The 16,537-nt window shown below is 25.9% G+C and overlaps 2 protein-coding genes and 1 pseudogene across 2 annotated transcripts; all 3 read right to left on the bottom strand.

Annotated features, from left to right (window-relative positions):
- Nucleotides 1-765: 765 nt before the first annotated feature.
- On the bottom strand, nt 766-8,156 carry LOC145960840 (uncharacterized). Its single transcript, XM_083080537.1, has 14 exons — nt 7,795-8,156; nt 7,175-7,513; nt 6,727-6,931; nt 6,430-6,585; nt 6,187-6,232; nt 5,839-6,016; nt 5,232-5,570; nt 4,812-5,016; nt 4,513-4,668; nt 2,354-2,715; nt 1,887-2,219; nt 1,473-1,674; nt 1,104-1,259; nt 766-822 (listed from the first exon to the last, which is right to left on the bottom strand). Exons 1-14 carry the CDS (start codon nt 8,154-8,156, stop codon nt 766-768), a joined length of 3,096 nt encoding a protein of 1,031 aa, XP_082936663.1.
- A 1,224-nt stretch (nt 8,157-9,380) lies between these two features.
- On the bottom strand, nt 9,381-12,061 carry LOC145961053 (4-vinylanisole receptor-like; annotated as a pseudogene).
- Nucleotides 12,062-12,737: 676 nt separating this feature from the next.
- Nucleotides 12,738-16,304, bottom strand: LOC145961052 (4-vinylanisole receptor-like). Its single transcript, XM_083080883.1, has 5 exons — nt 15,943-16,304; nt 15,265-15,600; nt 13,652-13,853; nt 13,213-13,368; nt 12,738-12,807 (listed from the first exon to the last, which is right to left on the bottom strand). The coding sequence occupies exons 1-5, from the start codon at nt 16,302-16,304 to the stop codon at nt 12,754-12,756; spliced, it is 1,110 nt and encodes a 369-aa protein (XP_082937009.1). The 3' UTR covers nt 12,738-12,753.
- Nucleotides 16,305-16,537: the final 233 nt, after the last annotated feature.

A 16,537-nucleotide genomic window follows, 5' to 3' on the forward strand; every position in this document is an offset into this window, starting at 1 on the left:
TAATACTAACTTTATATAATATTAATAAACATTATATATATATAAGATATAGTAATTCGTCTCTATTTTATTTATCTTTTACTTACATTTTACACTTGTATTTAATTAACTCTTATTCAATTTCTACGCTCTCTTTAATAAATTATAAGCTGGATATGATGTCTTAAGTAACTGCAATAAAAATATATGCATATGTTATATCGTACACACACACAGTTACATAGCATTCACATAGATATAGAAACAAAAAAGTATCTCGCAATTGATTTAGAAACGTTCGATTACATTTATGATGCCATGCAATTATGCCATCACGATTTCTACTTTCTGCATTTTGAAGGCGATATTATCTTTATGAATGTCTTACGATCATACCAACTTCAAATTTAATTTTTAATTTCCTCTTTTTTAAATGTTTTTCTAATATATTGTCAAATTTAACTTTTAATAGCAAATTTCAAACAAAATCTTGTTAAATGATTTTTAAAATTATATAATAACTTAAGTTATAAATATCCAGTAAAGATAGGGATGCATGTGGGAGGAGGTCAGACGTATCTGTACTCCCATTCCGTCAATGAGCGACAGAATCCATCCGTGGCAATGGCGTCAACAAAGAAAATATATTTATCAATTATTATTTATTTGTATGCTATAATGTTATGTGGTAACAGATAAAATTTAAATAATTAATATTAATTAACAATTATACGCAATTGAATTGGAAAACATTATGGCTAATCTCTATACTATTTTCCGCTTAAATTATGTTGTTCGCATCTGTTGTAATATATTATAGGCTGAATATGATGTCTTAAGTAACTGCAACACAAAAATGTGAACATTTTCAATCTTATTTTCAAATTGCTTTTTCTTTTTTTTTCTCTCTTTAGTAAAATATTGACTGATATGCCAATTATTACTGTCATAATAATAATTAAAATATTGTAAAAGAATTGATATTTATAAGTAAAACAATAATTTAACATAGTATAATTTAAAAAAAAAATATGCATCAAAAATATTTTATATGCATATTTTTTATTAACTTTTCTAAAAACTATGGTTGTATTTTTTACGTGACAATGATTTGAGATACTAACGCTTACGAAAGAGTCGAGATTCATCGTGAGGATATATGCACAAGAAAATTCGATAGGTACTAGGGAACGATTCATAATAATCAATAAACTCCCTTTTCCACTTTGATCTAATGTCAGCCACTCCATTTTAAAAATGTTAGCAGATAGTTCACTGCTCTATATAAAAAAATGTGACGCGTAATAAATAAAATATATTAAATTAAAATATTACATGCAATATCTGCAGATAAGATTAGACTTCTCTTTTAATTTCAGTTACACATATTTGACTTTGTTAAATATAAAATTAAAAGTATTTTTCATCTAATATTTTTTGTAAATATCTTATGAAATATATTACATTTAAGCTTTCAGGAATATGCATCGTACCTTTAGCTTAACTTCGTTTCCATACCAGCAATAGATAAGAATCTGCGCCAACATGGAACATGTGTATAATATCAATGGAAAAGATTGCGCGCTAAACGTTATTTTCGCCAATTGATATAAGTTGGAGCAAACCACTAGCGTGCTCACTATAAATTGAATGCCAATAATAATCTTGAATTTTTCGTTTACCATAAACGCGAATCTACAACAGAAAAATATCTTGAGAGAAACATGTTTAACTCTGAAAATATTTACCTAAGATTTTATTTTGGAGATACGAAAATAATTAAATTAATGACACATTCAACACATTCGTACGCAGTACTTATTCATTTAAATGAACGTAAATCATATTCTTTACAATATTTTTCCTCTTATTTTATAATTTGTAAGATTGTATTTAAAAAAACTAACTTAAATATACTGTCGTGCTGATATACACATTCTCGCAGATTATTTCGACCGAGTGAGATCTTTTTCAGCCGGCACTCGAGTATCTCGATTTGACAACACACGTGCAACAATAGACCGCAGATCAGAGTGTCGCAAGCTACATTCACTATAGATCCGAACATCGTACTTATTAATTGACGAGCGTATATCACGTAGAATACCACTTCGGAATAGTTATACGGAGCCCATTCCCTATATGTTAGATTGCCTTTTCGAAAATCCGTGAATAATGACGTTAGCGCAATGCACGCACACGTTGTCTCGACCAGGATTGTGTACCACAAAGTGTTGGTTCTATAAAATGATTAAGCGTTTTATTACAAATATTTTTTTTACGCTATCGTGTTATTCGATTTGTAATTTAATTATTGTCAAGAATTTATTTGACATTTTATGTATATTTGCAAAAATTATTTTTCAGTACTTACTGTATCGCTTTCTCGAATTTGTGTCGAATTTCTATTTCATCGGCTTCCAGTGGGATAAATGGTTTCTGTATAAGAATATTAGTTAATGTCCCAATATTTTTGCGATTTATCAAAAGACCGGTCATTTTAGAAAGAGAAATAATCATGGCAAGCATGACGTAAAAAGTATCCGTAAAATCATCGGTATTATCAACGTTTAAGATAATATCCATAAGTTGAAATAACATAAAAGTAAATAACAAGAATGTTATAAAAAATGTATATGCATTATACACAGTGCGTTTACACAATGATGTCCACGAATTTGGCGGCCAGCATCCCACAACCATAAGAATTTTTAGTGTAAATTCAAGAACCTGCATCTTATAAGTTTTTAATTACATTCTCGATTATAACAAATAAAACGATGATATACATTGAGGAAATTGTTTACTTAATATAATTAAATAAAAATAATTATATATACTATTATATTAATCTAAATATATATATAATATATATATAAATATAATATTTTTTATATAGTAATATTATAAAAAAAAGACTAGCAAAAATTAGCAATTTAAATTATCGTTGCAGAATATTATAATATATTTTTATAATTACTGTAGTATATAATTAATTTCAAATCCTTAATATGATTTTTAATGCACAGATTGATATACAAAATATAGTAATCTAAAATAGAATTAAATAAATAAGAGATTCCACGTGCCATAAGTAATATTGAGTCATAATTATAATGCCGTAAATACCAGGATTAAGAAACTCTATATTTTGTGAGGTATATAGAACATTTTGTCCCCTTTCAATAAATATCGCTCTCCTATCAATAGTACTGTAAACCGATTTCACGAAACTCCGATCAACCTTAGAATGTCTATAGCCATATGTCATGACTTTCTAATGACTATTGTTCGTCTAGTTTTCCCTCTACACTCGTCAGTTATATAATTATCATGATATGAAGCTCGCAATATCGTTTTTCCATTCTTTCATACTACAACATACTATATTCATATGCAAATTTTATGCGACAGCCATTTACTATTACGATGTAGTTAAATATTTTAGCAGGGAAAATGCAGAAAACTAAGGAATAGTACTGGAACTATAAATTGTGTTTTATTTCCATAAAAAATTGTAATATATGTGCATGCAAATAATCCATCAATTTATTTGATTAGTAAATATTTAGCATTGGTGTAATTTTTATCTAAATATTTAGCATTGCTCTAATTTTTATGTAGCTACAACTTTGTCGTTCGTCTTTATATGCTAGTCAATTCAGTTTCTGATATTAATTTGAATATATGGTTATATGTAGTGATTTCTGATAAAGTATACAAAATACAGCAAAATCTCATTACATATATGTATAATGTAGACAGTATAGACAGTGCATTGTATTTTACACATCACTGGAACATATGCTTCTTTTACATCTTTTAAAAAAAACAATGTCAGAATTTATTTAATATTTAATTTTATTTTAAACATATACATATTTTACAATGCATAATATAAATCAAAAAATTAAAAATTTTGAAGCAGATATATTTTCTATAATCGATATATTCTTATTTGACAATAATTTAAAAATAGTTGAAATAAAATAAGATTTTTATCAAAATGATTTCGTTGAGTTTTTTATCTAATAAAAGTTTTTTAAAAGTTTTTTTGCCTAGTAACCAGTTTTTAATTCATTTTAAATTAAATATGCAATTATATATATATATATATATATATATATATATATAATGAAAAAAAATGTAATTATCATTTTATCCACAGATATTGCGTGTAATATGCACACTTTCACAAATATTAATCATTATTATCATATATATCTAGTGATTAGTAAAACATGCAATGAAAAACATTGTAATAACTCATCTCTATTTATTTATCTTTTGCTAATAATTTCTACACTTGTTTTAATAAATTATAAACTGAATATGACGTCTTAAGTAATTGCAACAGAAATATATACATGCGTTATATCCTATAATCTTGTACACGCAGATACATGTACGCAGCCTTATATTTAATGATAAATAAGATATATTATATTTTAATTCGAAAATAAAATAAAAGTGTATTTTCATAGCATATTAGGAATAAATTAAAAAATTATGTATGTTAATATTTTTACTAACCCCAACAAAACAATCAAGATTCATAGAAAGAACATAAACGCTGGTAAACTCTATTGGTACTAATGCACGATTCATAACTATTAATAGACTTTCTTTAAGATTCTTGTCCAGTGTTAGCCAATTCATTTCAAAGATATTGTTCATTACTTGAATGCTCTATCGTTAAAATAATAAAAAGTTTTATTAAAATTACTTAATTTTTTCAATCTAATTTTTTATAAAAATATTTATTATTTTAATTTGTATAAATATTAATCTGCGATTTTGAACCAAATAAAATAATGCACTTAATTACGCACCTTTAACTTTACTTCGTTTCCATACCAACAGTAAATAAAAATTTGTGTCATCATGCAAGACATGTACAGCAGTAAAGGAAGATAACTCGCATCTGCAGTTGACGATTTAGTCATTTGATATAAATTGGAGCATATCACCATCATACTTACGATGAATTGCATAGCGATAGTCATTCTGAACTTTTTGTTCAATCTGAGTGCATATCTGCAATAAAATAAACGGTAGATTGCGATCGTTACTAATTATTTTTTCAACAAAAATGTTCATATTTAAAAATATATAATGTAATATAAAAACAAATGCATTAAAATGTTTTAAATCACAATAAAATATGTACCTGTAAATATATAAAAAATAAAGCAAGAATAGATTTTTTAAAGAATTGCAAAATATGTTTTTCAAATAACAAAATAACTAACTTAAATATACTATCGTGATGAAATATACAGTCGTGAAGATTATTATGATCATTAGATACTTTGTTGAGACGGCATTCTAAAATCTCGATTTGACAGCAAATATGCACCAACAATCCGCAAATGAGACTGTCGCAAGCCACATTGATAAATGATTCGGCTGTTAAACTAATAACTTGGTGAGCATATGTGAGACAAAACACGATAGTAGACGAATTGTAATCGTATGGTAGCCATGCTCTATACGTCAAGTTTCTTTTTCTAAATTCTGTGAGTAAAGATGTCATAGTGAAGCATATACTGGTTGTTACTATCAGAATCGTATAACACAGTGTGTTGATACTGTAAAATAATGCTGTGGAGATGTGACGCTTACTTAATTGAGTTCTTAATATTTATATATTATCAAAGAAAAGTTTGTTTATAATATAAAATCTTTTATATTAATATTCTAAAATAATTTGTTTTGTTATTTAAGATGTATGTATTTGTTTCTTTTAATATTAAAAATTTTATTTTAATTTATAATAATAGAAACGTTTCTTTACATTATAAAGTAATTAACTTTTATAAAATTAATCTATGTAGATTCTTATACAATAACACTTACTATACCAGTCTGTCGAATTTATTCCAAATTATCATTTCGTCGATGTCCAATGGTCTATATGGTTTTTCGACAAGTATATTAGTTAACGTATCGATGTTATTTCGATTTACCAGCAGATTAAGCATTTTAGAACACGAAACAAACGTCGCCAATGTAGCGTAGAAATTTTCAGTAAAATCTTCGGCATGAAGACATTCATTTTATAAACAGACACATGTAGTAATATTCACAAATACATATTCACAATACTATTAATTATTACAGTAAATCTAATAATTAGTAAAAAACAGAATAGAAAACATTGTAATAACTCATTTCTATTTTATTTATTCTTTGCTCATCATTTCTACACTTGTTTTAATAAATTATAAACCGAATATGACGTTTTAAGTAACTGCAACAAAAATATACATGCATTATATCTCATCTCATAATATTAAAAATTGTATACGCACATACATACATACACAGTCTTATTATTTAATGTAAAATAAGATTCATTATATTTTAATTCGAAAAGAATATAAAAATGTATTTTCATAGTATATTAAGAATAAATTGAAGAATTATGTATTAATTGTTTTTACTAACCCCGACGAAAGAATCGAGATTCATAGAAAGAATATAAGCGCTGGTAAACTCTATTGGTATTGATGCGCGATTCATAATTATTAATAGACTTTGTTTAAAATTTTTATCTAATGTTAGCCAATTCATTCCAAAAATATTGTCCACTACTTGAATGCTCTATTATTGAAATAATAACAAGTTTCATTAAAATTACTTAATTTTTTAAATTTAATTTTTTATGAAAATGTTTATTATTTTAATCTCTTTATTAATCTATGATTTTGAAGCAAATAAAATAATGCACTTGATTCCACGCACCTTTAACTTTACTTCGTTTCCATACCAACAATAAATAAAAATTTGTGTCAACATGCAAGACATATACAGCAGTAAAGAAAGATAACTCGCATCTACAGTTGACGATTTAGTCATCTGATATAAATTAGAGCATACTACCATTGTACTTACGATGAATTGCATAGCGATAGTCATTCTGAACTTTTTGTTTAATTCAAGTGCGTAACTGCAATAAAATAAACGATAAATTTTGATGATATCCTTAATAATAATTTTTTTGATAAAAATGTTTATATTTAAAAATATATAATGGAAATACATATGTATATAATATAATATAAAAGCAAATGCTTTAAAATGTTTCAAAAAGGAACAAAATATGTATGCGTGTAAATATATAAAAAATAAAGAAAGAATAAATTTGTTAATGAATTGCAAGCTATGTTTTCCAAATAACAAAATAACTAACTTAAATATACCATCATGGTGACGTATACAATCATGAAGATTATTATAACCATTAGATATTTTGCTGAGTCGATATTCTAAAATTTCTATTTGACAGCAAATATGCACTAATAATCCGCAAATAAAACTGTCGCAGGCCACATTGACGAGCGATCCGGCTGTTAGACTAATAAGTTGGTGAGCATACGTAAGGCAAAACACTATAGTAGACGAATTGTAATTGTATGGTAGCCATGCTCTATACGTCAAGTTTCTTTTTCTAAATTCTGTGAGTAAAGATGTCATGGTGATACATGTACAGGTTGTTTCTACCAGAATCGCATAGAAGAATGTGTTGGTACTGTAAAAGGATGCTGTGGAGATGTGTAATGCTCACTTGAATAAATAAAGTTCTTAATATTTAATGACACGTTATCGAAAAAAAGTTTGTAATATAAAAATTTTTTAATTATAATTATGCTTATGTTTTGAAAAAGTTTTGTTTTGTTACATAAAATATATGTACTCGTTTCCTTTAATATTAGAGATTCTTTTTTGATTTAAGAAAATGAAAATATTTTTTAAATTAAAGAAATTAACTTATTTTAAAATTAACTTCGATTCTTATGCAGTAGCACTTACTATATAAGTCTGTCAAATTTATGTCGAATTTTCATTTCATCAATGTCCAATGGTCTATATGGTTTCTCGATCAGTATGTTGGTTAACGTATGGATGTTATTCCGATTTACCAACAGACTAAGCATTTTGGAGCACGAGACAACAGACGCCAATGTAGCGTAGAAATTTTCAGTAAAGTCCTCAGTATTGTCGACATTCCAAATAAGGTCCAAAAATTGCGATATCAAAAATGTATACAGTAATATAACCATAAAAACTGTATACGTATCATAAACTATACGCATGCACAATGATGAACATGATTCTGGTCGCCAACATCCAACAATTGACAAAATTTTAAAAGTAAATTGTAGAACACGCATTTCAAGTATGCTGAATATATTTAAAAACGGAATGTATATGTATATATATATATATATATATATATATATATATATATATGATAATACACGAAATACAGAAATATAAAGATATAATAATCTGTCAATGTAATAATAGAGAAACGCAATAAGAATTACTATATAAGAATATGAACAACTAATTTACTATTTTACTCTTGATAGAATAGTACATTTATAATTAACATTCCACTAAAGACAGCTATATTGCTCAAGATAGATTATTATATTAATTTAATTCTATATATGATATAGAATCAATCAATATTACGTTCCCAAATTTTATATTCATGATTCTCATATATCTCTACGAGATATTTTACTTAAATTTCTCTATTTTCAAATCACTAAAAAAAGACTTTCTACAAATATTCATTTGCTGCAATGTTTCTATAGAACACGATCTTTAAAATAAACTGATTGTGAAATAATATGATGACTTACGGATGATTGACAATCGCGTAGAATGTTCAAATCTTGTTCTTCCTCTAATATTTTTCCTGTATTTTCTCGTCTATATTATTACGTTATTATCGTTATTATCGGACTTGCATTATTGATCCCGTAAAAATACTTCTATTGTACGTCCCTGTAAGTCTTTCAAAATTAAACTTTTATTTCTATGATAATACCGTTTTCAAGTATGAATACGATAGGATCTAAAAGAAGGTAAATGTCATTGGTTATTTTATCTTCATAAAATGTTAAACAACTAACTCGCTAGTATTTCTTTTAAAAATGTTTTATTTATCGTACTGTTAAATGTCATTGGTTATTTTAGCTTCCTAAAATCTTAAACAACTAACTCGCTAGTATTTCTTTTAAAAATGTTTTATTTATCGTACTGTTTCGTTACTGAGTGGTCGCTGACCTTCTTTCTCCTTATCGATTTCAGACATTGCGACTTCTGACCCACAAGAAAATATTTTAAGTGCAAAGTATCATAAAAAACAGGATAAATGTGTAGAAATTTACACAATATAAGTCTTTCGACGTGTTAATGTTAATAAAATAAATGTTAATAATTATAATATAATAAATAAAGAAAAAATATGTAATAAAATAAATAATACGCATGTATCATTTTTACAGATAATCTTTCTTTATTTTTTTAATAACGCTACGTGAGATATAAGCAATAATCGATATTAGTTGCATCGACATTTCTTGATAATTTTCTCTCCTTTTTGCGAATCTTTTCTGATTTGTTTGATTTTGATGTAAATTGAACATTGATTTTGTCTTTTACGCTGTCACTTCCGCATTTGTTGAAATAAATTATAAGTAGAGTATGACATCTTAAGTAACTAGAATTTATATATAAAGTATTCATATATTGTGTACATATGTATGTGTGGTGCATGTGCTATATATATATATATAAGCTGAATTTAAATGTGTTTAATTATAAATCTATGGCTAACTTTGCTACTATTTCATACGTAACATTAAATATATATATGAGTGGTTCAGATTTGAAGTGATACCAAATCCACCCAAACTCGATTTCGAGTTATTGATATATTTGAGATGTAAGCAATGCGATCTATCATCAATCATTATATAATACATATAGAAATCTCTTTTCAAAATCAATCAAATCTGCATAGCATATAAATTATTTATATGTGTACTTATGATAAAAATAAACGCAAAAGTCTTTATTTCTCAAACTTTTATTTGTCGGATTTGTATCACTTGGCATCCGAATCAATCGTATAATTGTAATATTTTGATTTAAGCAGCACATAATACTTAATAGTTAATAAAATTTTCTTAGATTTGAAGAAATATTGCTATTAATATATTATAAATTCTCGCTAAAATGCAAAATTAATTAAAACGCATACTGTAAGTGGCAAAATTAGCTCAGCACAAAATTAACATTAATAATATATCGAATTTTCTATACTAACACCCGTGAAAGAATCAAGATTCATAAGAATAATGTAAGCAGTAGTAATCTGAATAGGTAAAACTGCTCGCTTCATTATTATTATTAGAGACTTCGTTATATTTTTGTCCAATGTCAACCATTCTATATCGAAAATATCATCGATCATTTGATGGCTCTACTAAAATGTACAAAATATATTTATCGTTGTTTGTACAAGAAAAAAAGAAATATTTTTATTTATTAACATATCTTTGTTGTTAATATAATTAAAATAACAATAGCAAATAACAAATAATAAGTTGTTAATACAATTAAAATGACAATAAATATTTTATAAGAATTTTACACCTGTGAAAATAAATACTAAAATAAATTCGAGATATAATTTGAAAACGTAAATATTTGTAATACTTATAATTATATATTGGATATGACCAAAACATATATTATATATATATATATATATATATATATATATATATATACTTAAATATTTATATTTTGTATTATGTTTATATAATAAATATTATATATAGAATTATATTTGAAAAATATTTAAATATATATAAAGTATACTTCATCTTATCAAAATGATTTAACTGTACCTTTAATTTTACTTCGTTTCCATACCAGCAGTAGAAGAAGATTTGTGTTAACATGCAATATATAATACCATTTCAATGTATTTGGCTTTTGCTGTTGTGTTACTTAATTGATAAAGACTAAAGCATATCACCAATATACTTATTATAAATTGAATGGTAAGAGTTAGTTTAAATTTCGCATTTATAACAAAAGCAAGTCTAAAATTTAACAATCTTGTTTTTATAAAAATTTATTTTGATTAAATAAATGATACATGAATATTGCTAAATTAAAATGATTATCGCTTTCCTTTCTATAGCAATATACGTTAATTATTTTAAGATGTTAAATAAAACACTAAAAAATTTGTGAAATTATTGAAACTAACCTGAAGATATAATAATGTTGACGTATGCAATTGCGAAGAATATCTGAATAAAACATGATTTTTTTCAAACGATAAGTCAAAATCTCAATTTGACAACAAATATGAACTAATAATCCACAGATGAGAGTATCGCAAGCAACATTTAAGTAACCTGAGACTATTAAACATATTCGCTGATGAATGTATATCAGAAAAAATAATGTCATCGATGAGTAATCAAACGGTAACCATGCCCTGTACGTTAATTGTCTTTTTTTAAAATTTGCAGATAAAGATGTCAATACTATAAATATGCATGTTATTGTTACGAGATACGTATAACGCCGAGTATTAGATCTGTAAAATAATTACATATAGATCATAAAGTCTAATAATTTCTTAATAATTCCAAAATAATCTTGAAATAAATCTTGAAATTTTATATAAATTTTTAAATTTAATTATTATTTTATTAACTTAACAAGATATTTTTGATGAATATTAAAAATATTTATTATGTTAATTATAGTAAATGTCTAAGACTTGATGTTTAACAAATAATTCAGAAACATTTTATAATATTTAATATTTAATATTCTAATACTATATATGATTTATAATTAATGAATTACAATAATTATATTTTGCTAATACTTACTGTATGCTTTTATCAAATTTAGAAAGAATCTTCATTTCATTTGATGTCAACGGTCTGCATGGCTTTTCTATCAATATATTAATCAGCATAATAATGTTTTTGCGATTTAATAGTAAAATGAACAATTTACAACAAGTAGTAACGATAGGGGCAAATAAAAACAAATTATCAGACAAATTATCGGCATTATCCACTATCAGAATTATATCCATTAATTGCGATAGCATAAAAGTATTTAGTAATAAAATTATTATGCTTGAATATACATAATACACTATACGTTTATATGTCGATGTCCAAGAATTTGGTCGCCAGCATCCAAATATCATTAACAGTTTAAAAGTAAATTCAAGAATACGCATTTTAAGATTATGTTTCTCGATATCGTTTTGTGAAGTAAAATGTATCATCAAATATTTAAAACTTTTTATAATTAAGTTGCAATAGTATCAAGTATAAATATTTCAGAAAAATAATTTGCTGTTTCGTTATTTGTAAAAATTATTTCTATTTTTTACATATTTATATGTATATAAATATTACTTAAATTTCATATCAGAAATAAAAAGCTTTTAATTAATTATAGTGTACATTTTATAAATCAAATAATAACCAAGAAATCACGGGATAATAATCGATAAGCATAATACGTAACAAAATCTTTAGAGAGACTGATGATAAGTCTCCAGCTGATGAATCTGCAGTTTATAACTTTGTAGCTCGAATTTACTAGATATGAATATTCTTTCTCTATAATTCCATCGATTATACATAATTGGTAATTTTATTATTCATTTTGCAATCTATTCTTCGCGATATAGCCCCCTAGAAATAATTTTTTCATGAATCGAATATGCAGCACAGTAGGAAGATGCACATAAGGCATTGTTATAATTATATTTGTAACAATGGCTTTTCTCTGGAGGAGAGGAAATATAAGACAAAATCGTCAAATATTGAATAAACAGCTATAATCTATCTTTAAGAAATATTGATGCAGACAAATTATACTTCTATAATACATAATTTCTACACAATGTGCTATTATTTTGCATTATTCATTCATTTGTTGAAGTAAGTTATAAGCCGAATATGATGTCTTAAGTACCTACAATAAATTAAGAAAGTTAATCTTAGTTTGAACCTGTGTATTGATTTAATGATATCTATCGCTCATGATGATTTTAATTTTTATTGTAAGTGTTTTTATTGTAAGTTTTAGTGTAAGTGTTTTTATTGTAGTGTAAATATACTTAAATAGGATCTAATTACATTTGATAATAATTCCAGTTATATTAAATGGTTATATAACTGGAGTTATATTCCAGTTATAATAATTATATTTGATAGCAATTCCATTATATTAATCAATGTTACATCTGTCTTTAATTAATTTCATATATATATTTATTAAAATATAAAATCAGTCTTATGTCTATGTTAATAAAAAAATTTAAAGATTTAGAATTACGTTTTCAAAATCTGTATCGAACATTCAATGTTTTATACTTACACCTACAAAAGAATCAAGATCCATAGAGATAGTATAAGCACTGGTGATTTCAATAGGCATTATTGTACGTGCCATCATTATTATTAAAGACCTTTTCAAATTATTGTCCAAAGTCAACCATTCCATCTCAAAAATTTTATCGACAAATTGAAGACACTGCTCGAAAAAATAAAACATATTCCTTATAAACATTTCTGCTTATATTTTTATAAAAAAAATGTATGCATCTGAATTGTTTACACATATGTTAATAAATCTTATAATCAGAAAAACTAACTTTAAAAACAGATTGAAATTAATGAGAATATATTATTGTTTAATATACATATTAAAATAAATACAAATATACATATAAAGATATAAGAAAAATGAGTTTACGAAAAGAAAGTTTCAGTGTTCAAAATATTGTGCTAAAAAGTGATAAAAATTAAGCTTCCACCTTTAATTTCACTTCATTGCCATACCAACAGTAGACGAAAACTTCTACTAGCATGCAACTCATGAATAATGCTAGTCGAATGCATCGTGCATCTAACTTTGATAGAGTTATTTGATAGAGATTGAAACATATTTCAAACATACTCATCAAAAATTGAATAGTAATTATTATTCTAAACTTTGCATTTACAAGAAAAGCAAATCTGAAAAAATTAATAATGATTTCTTTATAATTAATTATGTGAAAGTAAAAAAATTTATTTTATTTTAAAAAATGATTAAAATTATTAAATTATAAAAGTAAATTATTAAATTATAAATTATAAATTATTAAATTATAACAAATTATTAATTTCTCCAATAAATAGATGGATAAATTTTTTTTACGGATATATATGATATCCAGAAAAGATAGGGATGTATGTGGGAGGAGGTCGGACGTGCTATACGCCCATTTGATCAACGAGCGACAGAATTCATCCGTGGCAACGTTTCGTATCAGTCGAATCGAACTCTCGAATTTTTCTTCAACGCGAACCGCGTTTTCCCTTTTCGCATTTTTGCGATAATAGAAATTTTTCACGTAAACAACGAGCGTTGATTTTAACTAACATTTTATAAAGATTTTCTACAATGTGTAACAGAATAATAGCATATGCGATGGAATATATAATGGCGAAAGAGATGTATGCAAAAATTATAAATATATTTCTCTTATATATCTGTTTTCAATTAAGTAGCATTAATTAAATTGCTACTTATATATTTGATCTTAGAGTTTACTTATATTTTTTTGGAAAAGATTCCGGATAAATAAAGAATGATATTTCTTGTTAATTTAACCTATATGTGCAACATGATGTGAACAGGTACATCTTTACGTGCAAATGTCCATAATTCATATTGTGCAACTGTGGGCAGTAGCCCTTAGTTGTCTTCGCTTGATTCAGCCTTTGTAACCCTTGGAAGTAAGGGAAAAAGTGATCTGTGCCTAAATAATTATAATTGAACTTAAATTAAACTGATTGAAGGCACATTAAATATATATATATAAAAAAAAATTCTGACATTGCAAGTCATCTGTGAAATTAAAAAAAAATCGAGAAAGAAGATGCCAAAAACTACTGATGCAGAACAATTGCGTAGGAATCCGAGATTACATTCTGCAATCAGCTGTAAAGCTGCAAGGGAGCAGAACGAACTAGAAAATGAACTAGAAAAATATGCGAGGCGCAAATGGCTGTATCGAGAATCGAATCCGAGTCTTTCGCTTTCCGAGCAACTGCTCTAGACCACTGAGCTATTCAGACCTCACACCTAATGCTGCTTTTTAACACAATGATATGCGACTGCAGAGCGATGTTGGTATCTCGCTCGATGGATGCAATGCCGATTGCCATGGAGGATCCTTGAAAAGGTCGCTCGCTGACCAAATAAGTCAGACTGTACTTATTTAATAATTAATAATTAGAAAAGAAAAATTAAATAATTGTTTTAATAAGAAAATACGGCTTCACATTTATTCAAATTTTATTATACCAAAATTCTTAATATAAAAAAAATATACATATGCTTTCTAAATAAAACACATAAAATAAAACAAAGAGAACCAACCTTAAAATACTACAATGTTGTTGCACACAATTACGAAGGCCATCTGAATAAAGCATGATTCTGCTCAAACGATATGTTAAGATTTCAAACTGACAGCAAATGTGCACCATCATTCCACAAACGAGACCGTCACAAGCAGCGTTCAGTAGAGCGCCCACAATTAAACCTATCAGTTGATGAATGTATAACAGACAAAATAACGTCATAGTTGAATATTCAAACGGCACCCATGCTCTGAACGTTAACTTTTTTTCGCCAAAATTCGTCATCAAGGATGTAAATGTAATACTGACCCATGTTATCAAGCACATAGCTGCATAGTGAAAAGTGTTAAGCCTGTAATATAACTTTAAACATATTTTCTTTCTTTTCCAAATATTTTTTCTTTAGAGATTAAAAAACCTTATAATTATCCGCTTAAAAATATGAATAAATCTAATTAAGAAAAATTCTTACTTAAAACAATGTAAAGTCAAGAATAAATTGACGTCGCATAAATTTAATGGATTTATAACAAGAAAAATTTTATTTAAAATAATTTAAAAAATTTAATTAAAAATAAATTGACGTCAAACAAATTTAGAAAACTTACAGAAAATGTAATGAAGCCATACGTTAACGTACTTTAAAATAATTTTGTAATGATATCATGTTAATTATTGTTTGCTAAATACTTACTGTATGCTATTATCATATTTGTAATAAATCTCTATTTCATTCGGTTTCAATGGTTTGCAAGGTTCCTTCGTCAGAATATCAATCAATTTAATAATATTTTTGCGATTTGCCAATAAACTGAATAATTTAAAGCAAGTTATAATCATAGGAAGTAATATGCAAAAGTTGTCACAGAAATCGTCCGTATTATCCACGATGAGAATTATATCCATGAATTGCGATAATGTAAAACTATTTACTATCAGAATTATTAGAATTGTGTACATTCGATACATTATACGTTTATATATCGATGTCCATGATTGTGGCTGCCAACAACCGCATATTGTTAGCACTTTAAAAGGAAATTTCAACACATTCATTTTGAATTTCTTCTGTTCACCAATATCTGTTACATGATAGTAAAAATTGACAATAATCGAATATTGTAAATCTGTTTTCACTTATTTTTGCAATTATTGTTTATATTTTATCTAATTTACTTTTCTCAAGTATTGCATTAAATTTAGCAATATCTTGCTTTTTCAATGATCAGATATACGATACATAACAAAGCTCACTTTATTATAAATTATTTGTGCTGCGGATGCGACTT

This window comes from Camponotus vicinus, unplaced genomic scaffold (genome assembly GCF_025532165.1).
Source record: "Camponotus vicinus isolate PSW18456_S1 unplaced genomic scaffold, iyCamVici1.0 SCAF_10, whole genome shotgun sequence".
In the NCBI taxonomy this organism is placed as follows: Eukaryota; Metazoa; Arthropoda; class Insecta; order Hymenoptera; family Formicidae; genus Camponotus; species Camponotus vicinus.

Bases quoted from the DNA above. Each gene is read 5' to 3' on its own strand.
- LOC145961052 (XM_083080883.1), bottom strand. From the start codon at position 16,304: ATGAATGTGTTGAAATTTCCTTTTAAAGTGCTAACAATATGCGGTTGT. The intron at 15,601-15,942 runs GTAAGTATTTAG...GTTATATTACAG, and splicing joins AAATATGATAATAGCATACA to GCTTAACACTTTTCACTATG. The intron at 13,854-15,264 runs GTTGGTTCTCTT...TAATTTTTTCAG, and splicing joins CAACATTGTAGTATTTTAAG to ATTTGCTTTTCTTGTAAATG.
- LOC145960840 (XM_083080537.1), bottom strand. From the start codon at position 8,156: ATGCGTGTTCTACAATTTACTTTTAAAATTTTGTCAATTGTTGGATGT. The intron at 6,233-6,429 runs GTTAGTAAAAAC...TTTTTGTTGCAG, and splicing joins ATCTCGATTCTTTCGTCGGG to TTACTTAAAACGTCATATTC. The intron at 5,571-5,838 runs GTAAGTGTTATT...ATTATTTTACAG, and splicing joins AAATTCGACAGACTGGTATA to TATCAACACACTGTGTTATA.